This window comes from Echeneis naucrates, chromosome 5, assembly GCF_900963305.1.
Source record: "Echeneis naucrates chromosome 5, fEcheNa1.1, whole genome shotgun sequence".
NCBI lineage: Eukaryota > Metazoa > Chordata > Actinopteri > Carangiformes > Echeneidae > Echeneis > Echeneis naucrates.
This window is the reverse complement of record NC_042515.1, coordinates 20,802,920-20,815,083: the sequence shown is the minus strand read 5'-3', so window position 1 is coordinate 20,815,083 and position 12,164 is coordinate 20,802,920. Positions and strand designations below refer to the sequence as shown.

General features: G+C 41.3%; 1 protein-coding gene across 5 annotated transcripts in view; it reads left to right on the top strand.

Annotated features, from left to right (window-relative positions):
• itpr1b (inositol 1,4,5-trisphosphate receptor, type 1b) overlaps nt 1–12,164 on the top strand; it is a 76,080-nt gene that overhangs the window by 34,214 nt on the left and 29,702 nt on the right. For all 5 annotated transcript variants that reach the window (XM_029501393.1, XM_029501391.1, XM_029501390.1 and 2 more), the window contains 2 exons: nt 6,613–6,742; nt 8,139–8,323. In XM_029501393.1, coding sequence (XP_029357253.1) covers nt 6,613–6,742; nt 8,139–8,323 — 315 coding nt within the window. The remainder of the gene's footprint in view (nt 1–6,612; nt 6,743–8,138; nt 8,324–12,164) is intronic.

The window sequence follows — 12,164 nt, the reverse complement described above, 5'->3', positions numbered from 1 at the left end:
ATTTTGGCGGAGATTGTTCTAATTTTTAAGTTGTAGTTTGTAAAATTCTTACTGAGTTTAATTATTTTCAGTTATAAATTGTTTCTAGTATTTGGGACAAAATATAACACATAACACACTGTTGTCAAAACCTGATCCAATGGTTGTAAAAATGTTCATTTTCTGTTTAACATTGCTTTTTTTTCTGTGAATTAATCATCATGAACTCTTCAAAACTCTTCATTTTGACACCTTGCTGTCCTTTTAAAAAGTAATATTATTTAGTTGTTGTCCAAAAGTAGATTGCTTGAAATCATGTTAATTAATAGAAACACAGTATTGTGGTATTTATTAGGGTTATTGTGTTACATTACACTACGTCATAGAGCTGCTCCCTTAGCCCCTTTACGATGGATAGCAGCGAGAAAGCATATTCCTCCCGTGGGCCATTTGCCACCATTATGAGAGCAGGTGTGAGGGTGTATATATAGCTTGGGATATTCCATCTAACAGATAGCTGGTAACACTTGGTGCTGGATAGAGTGCACAGTGAAAATGTGTGTTCATGACCTGTGGCCTTAAAGGCGCAAATTCAAGTGGTCTCTTGTTTCTGTTTTGAATAGTGAGTGAACCTCATAGAAATCACTGTATGGGTGTGACTAGAGAGGAACCTACTCTCTAGTTTAGTCTAGTCAAAGTTTGTTTATATTTAGTTTTCTGTGAAGGACTTAAAATCCTACCAACCCCCATCAAACATTGTCTTAGCCCTGTAGTACTGTAATCACCACAGGGCCAGGCCTCCATGTCCTCTCATCTGGGGTAGTGCAGTTCTCTGTTAGTCAGACCTGAGATCAGTCCACCTACATCGATCTTATTGAAATACCCACTGGGTCTTTTGACCATTTCTAGGAGATGATAACTTGGTTGACTCACACTTGTCTGTCTGTTAAAGGCACAAATTTAAAACTTTATCAATCACAAATTTATATTTATTATTATTTTTTTTTCTCTCAGGGTTTATTACAAGGGCTAATGTAGTTTTTTTTGCCCAAGCCCCTGACCTGAACTTACATGAGCAACTCAGCATAGTAAAAAAAAATCATAACCTATCTTCTTTTTATCTTCTTACTATTTTGAGTATTTTCTATTGCTTTGGTCCTTTAAGCGGCTTTTTAAGCATAAGCTATTTAATTATAAATTTAATATAGAGCCTCAACAATTTTTCTTTCTTTAAACATGTTTTCCTTGTTTTTTTTTTCGTAAGACGTAAATATAAGTTAAAGATTAACCAAACAGCTTTTAAATATTAATTTAGAAAAAAGCTAGCTTGAATTGGAATTGTTTCACTGACTTGGCTCAGCTTGTGTTAATATTTCAGCCTATACGTGGAGGCTTCTCTGGAAATCAGTAAATCTGTCAAAACTGAAAGTTGACATTGTCAGAGCTGGAGTTGTAGAGTGAAAAACAGGTAGGCGGTTGCCAAGTGTTAATCAAGGTGTTGTTGAGTGAAAGGGAAGTGAATAATGACCTTGGGAAATGGAGAAATTGTTGGAAAGGGTCTTTCCAGAGTTGCCAGGAAGCAACATGCTCTGAGTTTCTCTGTTATGTCTATCTTTCTCATGTTCCCTTCTTCCCTCCCTCCTTTTGCATGCCGCCTGGTACTGTAGCAATGGAAATCCCCAGCTTCCACAAAAGCCAAGCTGTTTTTCTCAGAGAGCAGTGCTTTGTTTTCATCAACTCCTCCCAAATTCAGCATCTCAAGAATGTGCACGTACTCCCTTAACAGCAAGCATTTGCTGTGTGTCACTCACACATTCACGTGAACACTTGTGTCTACAGCAGTGTCTAGTGCCCCGACTGAAGGGTGGCAACATGTTTGTGCATATCATTCAGATGGAGAACAGGACAGCCAAAACCTCAGCTTCCCCTAAGCAGCAGCAAAGATAAACTGCCATGATAGCTGTTATGCAACCCCACCCCCCCACCCCGGTCTGTTGCTTCTTTTTGCACTACCACAACAACCCCACCTCCCCTCCCGACTTCACCCAAAGGTCTCTAGGAACGAGCGCAGCTGTCAGTTTCACTACTGTTCGACAGAACCCATCATACTCCCAGTTGCCGCTTGCCAAGTCCGTGGGCTGGATTCTGCATATCCAGACAGAGTGATGAGAGAGCAGGATAAAGCAGAGTGACTGTTCACCCATTAGGAGAGGTTATCTCACTCTTCCAGAAATAGAAACGTGACTAAGAACTGTAGAGGGAAAAAACAAGACATGACCAGCCTGCCACTCTCATTGTCAGGCTTGATCATAGCATCCACTGCATGTGTGTGTTCTCATTGCATGCATGCAAAGGTCTCTGTTTGTGAAGCTGCGAGAGGTTAAAGGGGTTGGATGGAGATGGAAGTCCCTGTCTTTTTCTGGTGATGTAATACGGTTTGTTAAGGACGCAACCCCATACATGAAGTGTTATATAAGGGGCTGTGCCCATGCATAGAGATTGTGGTGGTCTGTCTATCTATGTGAGGGTGTGACTTTAAAGCTTTTTATGTGCTGCCAGGTATTAATTGTCCTTATTAGCCTGACAAATTGCTGTTTGTTCACTTAGTATTTTTTTTCCTCTAATGCTCATTTCCAACCACGTCCTTTTTACACATTTACTGCTCTTCTGTTCCTTTCACTTTTTCTCTACTAGCGTGCAGCTAATCCAGCTGCCACTCCCATCACTGCCTCTGTCTGTCTGTTACCTCCGACAGACTCTGCTTGCCCTCATTAGTCCTCCTGCCTGCTGCTATGGGAGAAGTCAGGGCTGCTGTTTTTCTACTCCATCAACAGGAGGAGCTGCTGACGTTCCTCATTTGCTCACAGCACTGTCCCAGTTTCCTCCATTTAATGCTGCACGATTCTTGGGCTCCTGCCAGCTCAGGCAGCAGTTACATAAGGGCCAACAGTTTTCTGTACCCCCACCCCACCCGACCCCATCCCCCGTTTTCCTGGAACTTTAAACCTTCACTGATGTGTGACCTTCAGCAGTAATTGATAATAAAAGTGCCGCAGAGATGTCTTTCAAGAGACAGTACCAATGGTGTACCTCGATCCAGGGGACTCAAGGCGACCAGAGAGGGGTATGGGAAGGTTAGCGCTTGAGGCTCTGGGGCAATTCTGCTAAAGTTAACACCTGTCAATTGTTTGTGGGTTGCCTCTAAAGAGGCATAGGGCCAGTTTCATACTCTTAGCAGTCCTACACAAAATCTGCCCTTTTGCCTGTTTCCCTTCACCCTGAAGACTCATTTTCTTTCATTATGAATAGTCAATTTCCTTTACGACTTCTAGGTGCTGAGGTAAAGCAGTGCTCACTATGTCTGGCTGTTTGGGGATCTGGATTAAGGCTGGTAGTTGTCTTTTTCTAAAATGAGGAACGGTTCGAGTGCTGGCAGAGCAGCATCTACGGAGGAGTGTACAGATTTTGCCCATCAGTGAGCTCATATAACCTCAGCTGATTCTGTGTCTACAAATACCCTGACTCTTAATCTCTTTTTTTTTTTTTTTTCTGGAACTGGAAGCTTTTATATACTGTGAAGCGTAACTAGAGGGCATGGCAATTACGAGGTCAAGAAGTCCTACTGATGCATCAATTTTTTTTGAACATGAGAATCATGAGAGCAGTTAACATTCCAAATTAGGCCAGATTACACACAGTGTGATGATTAATGTCCCCCAAAAAAAAACAGTATTGGTTTTTGAACTTAGTTGTTAAAGTGGTTTGAAAGACATGTGATGATCACTATTTTACAGTGGAAATCAATGTGTTGACGTAACAGGAGGCTTCATACAGGGAATTTCCAATTTATCAACGCAAACCAAACGTCTGGGTCACAGCTGGAGATGTGTGCCCATGTTGCAGGGGGCTGCATGTTTGTGTTTTAATTTATCAAAACTGCTGTCCATCGCTCAGTGAAATGTTGCGTTTGTGTATGCAATTTTTTTTTTTTTTAAGCTTTGTTAACATCTGGAATTTGAAGCCTCTAATCATCAGATTATACCATACTTTTATTGAGCTCTAAATGATATATTATGGATATTTAGGGATGTAGTGCTATTGGGCCAAGAAACTGTCCTTTCATTAATGTTTCAGCACTTAATTGCAGTTTTATTTTATTGTATTCTGTAATTCTGCTGTGCTCACAGGTGATGCATGCAGCAAACCACAAATAGAGCAAGCATGCAATTATTTTTCTATTTATTCCACTCTGTTATACAAAGGCAATACAAGCCAATATTCACTGTTCAGGATTTAGTTGTGCTTTCCTAAGGAAACTGAGCAAAATGACACATTTATTGATCTGCATTTATCAGTGTTGATTGCTTATTCTTTACTTTTACAACTGCATGACTCAGATTTCTTGCTAACACACTTCAGAATCGACCATACTTCTCTGTCTAGTTGCAGCAGGTCAAAATTCTGCTGGATGGTAGTGATCAAATGTGTATGAATATCTAATGAGTATGAATATCTTTGCTTTTATTGGCTTGGACCATTCTTGGTATAAATGCAGTGTCATGTAGACAAACAGGCAGAAACACTTTGCAGCAAGAGGTTAAAAGGGAACCACATGATACTAAACAGAGTGTAGCATTGTAGAGTTTGGTCTATAGTGTGGTGGAACAGCTTTTTTCTTTTTCTGGTTCACACAGCTTCTGCTTTCTTGCTTTGATAGGTTACTGCTACACATCCTCCATACTGCACCATCAGGCTAGATCTGTGAAAGCACATGAACATGAGACACATGTTATAAAAAAGAACTTACCTACATGCTGCTGCTGCTTCACAACTAATTCTTCATCTTCTAACTTTGACTAACATCAGCCTTTTATTTCCAATCAGCTGGCACCTCCGCCTGAGCCAGAAGTCCCTGTCGAGGTGTGTTTCAGACCCATATTAGCCAGCTGCCCACTAATATGGGTCACTGCTGATCAGAGATCATTTTTATATACCACGTCCATCCCATTACACTTGTGGCTTGGCTATTGACATCTATTTATATAAATAGATAACAGTTACAACCCATTCCCATGTGTTTACTTTTTCAAGTCTCTGACCCTCCCTTCGTGTTGTTCCCTCTCTGCCTCCCTCCATACTGCCCTGTATTCATCTTTCCTTACGCTTCTTCATGTTTAAGCAAAGTGTCCCATTTTCCTAACAGTATGTTGGGGTATGGTGGGTGGCTTTGGAGGGAGGAGGGGGGGTTGATGTCATGGTGGATGTGTTTTTCCATGCCAGTGCTTACCATGCTTACAGTGTGTGTCAGTAGCTCACAGCTCCATTATGCAACGTGGACAGTTTTTTTTTTTTTTTTTTTTTTTTTCGCTCTTTTTTTTTTTTTTTTTTTGGTTTTTTTTTTCCCCACTCATTCTGATGGATTGTGTTTCTCCCCCACCAACAGCTTGTCATTTTCTTATGTAAATAATATTGACATTTTGCCCTATGACTGCAAAGTAATGGGGAAGTCACAATTTGCCAAAGAGAGTGTTTGAAATGTCCCATTCTGAGCATCTGACTTTTTATAATCTTAAGGAAAAAGTAGTGCTGTTATAAAAATCTGATGTTTGGCTATCTAAATGTTTTGAATAATTAACTCAGTATAGGTTTGTGGTGTTTAAAGGGAATGTCCTCCCGTGCACAAAGCCTTGCATGACTTTGACTCAACCTCACATCTCTCCTCACACAACCACTTCCCTCTTAACTGCATGAGCTAATTAACACCCAGTTTATTGCATGCTACTTAAGTAACTAATTTGCAATGTATTAACCCTGTTTTGTTTCTAATTTCTTTTCCAAATTCCCTTTCTGGCCTTTTTTTCCTACTTTAATGCTTTCTGCTAACTCACCTCACCTATCAGGAGCTTGATCCCAACCAGCCACAGAAGCAACTGGAGGACCACAGGAGGGTACGTATTGAGTTAAGTTTGCTGTGGTCTGCTGCCGGCCTCCATCAAATTGTTAGTCTACTGACCTAACTGACCAACTGTGAGGCCCTCACTGTCAGACTGCTTCCCCGGCATGGCACTCACTCCCTCCTTCCCCTATCAGTTGGGCATTCAGCTTGTCTTTGGCAGCCTGTGACATCATTTGGCTGAAAGGGAGCATTAAGTTCACTGTGCTGCACTGATTTACACCAAAACCAATATGGGCCACCACTGTATGCCAGCATATGTTGTGATGAGAAAAGGCACAGTGTGGCCTCTAAACGTCACTAACTGAAATCAAGAGGACAATGATCAAAGAAGTCTGTCCACGGCTATGGTGCTTTTTGTGTATTTATTGTTTATTTGTATTCATACAAAACCTATTTACTCTCAGTAAATCCCCTTGAACTCAAAATAGCGTGAAAACAAAGTGAAGAACGCTCTCATGTAACATATTTTGAAAATGTGATCAAGATTTCAGAAATGCCTTTTGCAGCCTTATTTTGTTACTTTCTTGCAACTTTCCGATTTTACACTTCGAACTTTTAGTGTACTCTTGCAGTATTGTTGTATAACTATGTTAGTGCAGTAACACTAACTCTGGGTTCCAGTTCCGTTTCTGTGACATGGTGTCATTTTGCTTCCTAACATCTGTTTTCAATGACAGGGAGAAGCTCTCCGCCAGATCCTGGTTAATCGATACTATGGCAATATCAAACCTGGCCAGAGGAGAGATAGCCTGACAACCTTCAGCAATGGCCCACTCACTTCTGGAGCCCAGGGGAAATCACCAACAGGTGTGTGTGCATGTAAAATTACAGTTGTGTAATGAAATGTTAAACTTTACTAAACATTGCCAACATTAGTATATAGCTGTCAGCTGCACAAAGTTGTGGTTCAAGTGATTCAGTGTCTTGAATTGAGAACACAAAACAAACAAACAAACTTCTCCCACAATCACCCAATGAAGAAAATTCACAATTACCATCTGTAATAGTTTTAACAGTTATCTAATCTGGTAGTGGGCAAACATGAAGTTAAAAATTTTAAATCATCGTCAGGTGTTTATAGATTATGTGGAAGTTCCACTGAGGAAACAATTGTTTTCAGTACACAGATGACAGTCATAGTGACACAAGTCACTGACAGTTTCCACGACTTATCAGTAAACATGATATTTGGTTCACATGGGTAGACATCCTTACTGTTCACAGCTACAGTCCACTGCTGTATGTTTTTTGAGCCTTCACTGAAAGTCAAATAGGAAACAGTTGGAATGACAACCTGAAAAGATCTTTATCCGTATGACTCAACCTGTGCTTGAGTGAGATGGACATTCACAAATTGAACAATTCGTAACTGTCATTTATTCATTCCGTCGAGTTGCTCTGTGTCTTTGATCACTGAAATGACTCGTCCCTCGTCTCCCATGCTTCAGAGCAGAGAAATAAAGATCTTATTCACAGCCACGGCCTTATATTCCCTTTAAGCCCTTGGACCTCAGCTCTGCTACAAACATACCGGCTTTCCGCTTGGCATAACGTGGGCCGTGTTGTTGCCAGGCGACCAGAGAGCCAAGCGCAGTCTAGAATGGGATGTGTTGTTGATTCAGGGGCTCGCCCAGCCAGAGATGGCTCTGATGGGTGCTGTTATCTCACCGCCACTGGCTGGCTGTGGTAGCCAGCAGCAGCAGCAGTGGCAGTTAAAGAGTCTCCATGGATTAAGGATGCATCTAATGTTGTATTGTTTCCTTGTGTCCATTTGTGGAATGGATGGAAAGAATACCAATTATTTGATGTGTTCAAAATTTCCTGTAGTACTGTCGTCATTTAGTTTTTCCAGCCATTCTCAGCCATTCTCAGCTAACACAGTATCCACAATGGCATACCCATCCTTTTTTCTAACTGTTTATCTATAGCTGTTTTCGCTACCTATGAGGTCAAGTTAAACTTGCATTCTTTATTATATCAATGACCGCAAAACCAGATGTATTTGAATATTGGAAAATGTTAGCTGGCTATAACTTAAGATAGCTACACTCTTTTTTTTTTTTTTTTGTCACATTACAAAAAGGCAGTGACAAAATATAACTCTTGTATTAAACATTATTAAACAGTTTTGGACAACTTCACCTGTGTTGCATCATGTCTATCAATCTGACTTACTACTTAATTAATCTTAAATCTTTGACAGTTGTCAGCTCTGGGGTTGGAGGTCGTGGGGAGCTGAGTTTGGCTGAGGTCCAGTGCCACCTAGATAAAGAAGGGGCTTCCGATCTGGTCATTGATCTCATCATGAACGCTACCAGCGACAGAATCTTCCAAGAAAGCATACTTTTAGCAATTGCACTGCTGGAGGGTGGAAACACAGTCATTCAGGTAAGTAAGGGCCACTGAGTTCAAGAGTACACAATGCGAACAGGGCAGTGGAAATCGGAGTGAGAAGTGTTAATGAGGTCCAGTGCATTCATGTCTTTCATGCAATTAAATTAAACTACTAAATGTATTCATCTGTGAAAGGCATGAGCAGAATCTCAACAAGTTCAACACTGTGGTGTCAAGAATTTTAGTTATTGCCCTGGAGAGAACTACTTCAAATGGGAAAAAGAAAGCTACTCAATTTTAAGTGTAGCATCCAGAGTACACTGTGAAAGCGAGACTTCAACGTCTGATGCAGACTTTGGCCTGGCATGTTTGTACTTATTGACATTTTGAGTTGACTGAGTGAAACAAAAAAGTGACAATGAGTTTTGGCCATGGATTAAGAGACAACAAAAGGAAGTCCGAAAGGAAAAGAAACAGTGGTCTGCTGGGAGACATCCAACCCGTGCAGCCAAACACGTCATTGTCTCCCTGCAGCCAGCCAGAGGTTGCTACGGCAACACTAACTCTTTGCGTACCTCACAGCAAGCAGGTTGAGAGTAGAGAGGGCTTCTGTGTTTGCAACTGCATTATCAGCTTTGCAGGGTGCTGTGCTTGTGTGTGTGTGTGTATGTGTATATACAATTGCATGTTTCTGTGACCAAGCGTGAGAGTGTCTGCTGCTTAGAGGCTGTGAACGAGTGGATTTTGGTTTTGAGGTTTGTGTGTGCATTCTCTTGTGTGTTGTCTTGCATAAAGAGGCTTGTTGCATAATCGGCTCGTATTTGCATAGTGTTGTTACCTGATGAGGCCTGACTTCCCAGAGTGTGCACAAAGGCGCTTACTTGACTCCTGTTACATAAGCAACCGCCTTCTTGTGTGAATGACACCCTGAGCCCAAGGGCTCCAAACATTCCAACTCGATTTTTAACTGGGTCAGGCTCTTCTGGTGGAAAGAGGGCAATAAAAGGGTCAACCCCTCCCTTGAAAGCCTCTGGGGAGATCAATAGGCATCAGAAGCTTTCTGGTGTCACCTGAGGAAATGCTGTTCCCCACAGTTTCCCTCAGGCAGAGTCATTCACATGATTAATTGGCTTGGTTATCATAATGAAGTACTGATTTTCAAGATTGGGGTGTTATGACCAAGTGTTGTGGCCTGTGGCTTGCACTTTGCACTGGGAATGGATCTTTTTTGTTTGTTCGGTTCACCCAAGGCCATTCTAAATGTTAGCAAAGGGTTATAATGAAATGAAGAGCTTAGGGTGCAAATCAGAGCCATTAGTCGCAGTTATTACAAAGTTCTCGGAAACTTGTACTGAAGTTATTTGTGAGTCCTCAGCATATGTCCAAATTGCTGTAACAAGGAAGATTATCTTTGGTGGTACAAAACAACCGCAAAGTTCAATTGATAATTAGAGCAATTAATGCCTTCAAAGACAAAGTTTCTTGTTTGAGAATGTCAGCAGGCTTTGTTGACGGCTTATGTATGGTCCAGTGGGAATTTTCAACATATCAGCAGATGCATCACATTTCCCTGTCTTATATAACGATGGGTTGCCTGCCCCCTTTTTAGGACAGAGTGGTTCTTGTTGTGTAAATGAAAAGCAGGACAAATACATGCCCACAGATTTCTCCAAGCAGTTTTTGTTTGTTTTTGAGGTAATCTGGGGTCGTAGCCCACCAACAAAATTTCAGGGGGAGATGGGAAACTGCTGGTTTGCTCCAGAATTAAGTCATGCCGCGCCCACAGCTAGGCTTGATATGCCAGTGGGGGGCAATACAAAAAAATGGCTACACTATTATAAGTAAACAATTTCTACTTCAACTGGTTCACTGAAAAATGCATTGTCCCAAAACTTTTTTTTTTTTTTACTAAATTCCTTAAATACTAGCAAGAGATTACTGCTATGCCATACATCGATGTCGTAACCATGGGGATATTTATAGATTGCATTAATATACATTTATGCAGATTAATCTACCCAGCAGTATATGTAAGAAAATGCAATATGTAGCATACAACACATACAGCGAACATTTTACTGCACCATGAGGACATTTTGTTTGTAATTCTCACCTGGTTTTTAAATGGTGGAGACCTTGGGGCTGACACAGGAGCAGGTTGAGAGATTTTCTCTCCTCACTGGCCTGGGAGCGCGTCGGTATCCCCCAGTCAGAGTTGGTTCCTCCGAGGTTGCCAGGGAAAAGGAAGTCCGGGGCTCCTTGCTAAAGCTCTTACTCCTGTGACTGAACTTCGGATAAGCGGTTAAAGATTGATTGATGGATGGATTTTCACAGGGTGGTGTTAGTAGTTTGACTTACAAAATGGATGTGAATGCTTCTTCCAACACTATCTGGGCCACAGCCTTTTCCTTGCTTTCACCCCACATCATGTGGAAGAGTAGCACAATGAACAGCCCCCCTCTGCTTCCCTCCATCAGAAATGTTTGCCTTTGTAGCCAAAGTGATAAAGAGACTTTGTCATGACTCCACATGCTAGAACATCAGGGGAAGAATATTACATGTTCATTCACTAATATTTCAGGCCTCTATTGTTAATATACATGTATGTGTTTAGTATTATTCTTATTAATTTTATGTATTTTTTTGCGTTTGTTGCGGACATCTGGCTGCATCTTTTACAGGCACAAGCATGTTGTTGAAAGACATTCTTTGTAAGTACTAGATCTGTTAGTACTACCTGGAAATCTCACTGAGCATCAATCATTGAGTCATAAACTATAATCAGGCTGTGATTCCATAACTTTGAACACTTTAAGGTCAATCTGGAATCACTGGTGGGTGAGCAAGATTTTGTTCTTTTTCCTTTGATGTGAATTTAGTATTTATTTATAATTGCTTTTCTACACATCCTCCCATACCATGCGATTAGCTCAGTAGTGGTTTACTTGACACATCAACATCCTCTTTAAAAGGGTGCATCTGTCATGCGGCTTTAGTGGCCACATGGTTCTCAGCAAGTAAGTTGAGAGTTGTGTGTGCCCACTCAAAATACATTAGGTAACAACAGCAGACCCTTCATGGTTTCTAAAGGATGTTTTCATTTTAGCTTGAAAGACGAAAAATCTGGAATTAATGACACTCCACTTATAGAAGGCTGCACACATGTTAATCATTAATTACTAGCCTACATAACTTTCCATGAATAACCACAGCCTGTGCAGAACATTATGGGCCACATAACATGGTTGGCACGTACATGCACATCCTCCATGTTGTTGTTCAGTGATACTGTGAACCTTCAAGTGTGTTACTTAGGCCAGACACGTAGCGCACACGGTCAAGGTATCCTGGCATAAAACAATACTCTTACAAAGTGTATGCCCCAGCACTGCACACATACACACACAAGCATGCTCCAGGATATACTTAGAGGCTGGAAAGCTTATTCCAAACACATCTTGAGAGGGAGAAAGTGTATGTTATGTAAGAGAAGAAGTGTGCAAACCCTGCTCCTCCCAGCTCACCATCTGTCTACTCAAGGCGGCCACCATGACCTCAGATCTTTAGCTGTCACAGGAGCAAACAGGTGCCACTGCTCTTACCCAATCGGCTTTTTGTGACACGCTGTCACTAACAGACCCTTCCGAACATGATTTACCCCCCCCCATCCACCAATGCTTGGTTCAGTTTACAGCTAACTCTTGGAAAGCTTTAAAAAGATTCTGCAAAATGAGTTTCCAGGCATCAACGTCATCCACATACCAGTTCTCCTCTAACTACAGAGTGGGCTGGGGATTCTCCCTTTTAATCCCAGTTTATAGTTTATTGAAGTTTAATTAGCTTGATCCTTCTTGCTGCAGCTTTTGTTGTTGCTGAAGTCGACTTTGCTTGGATG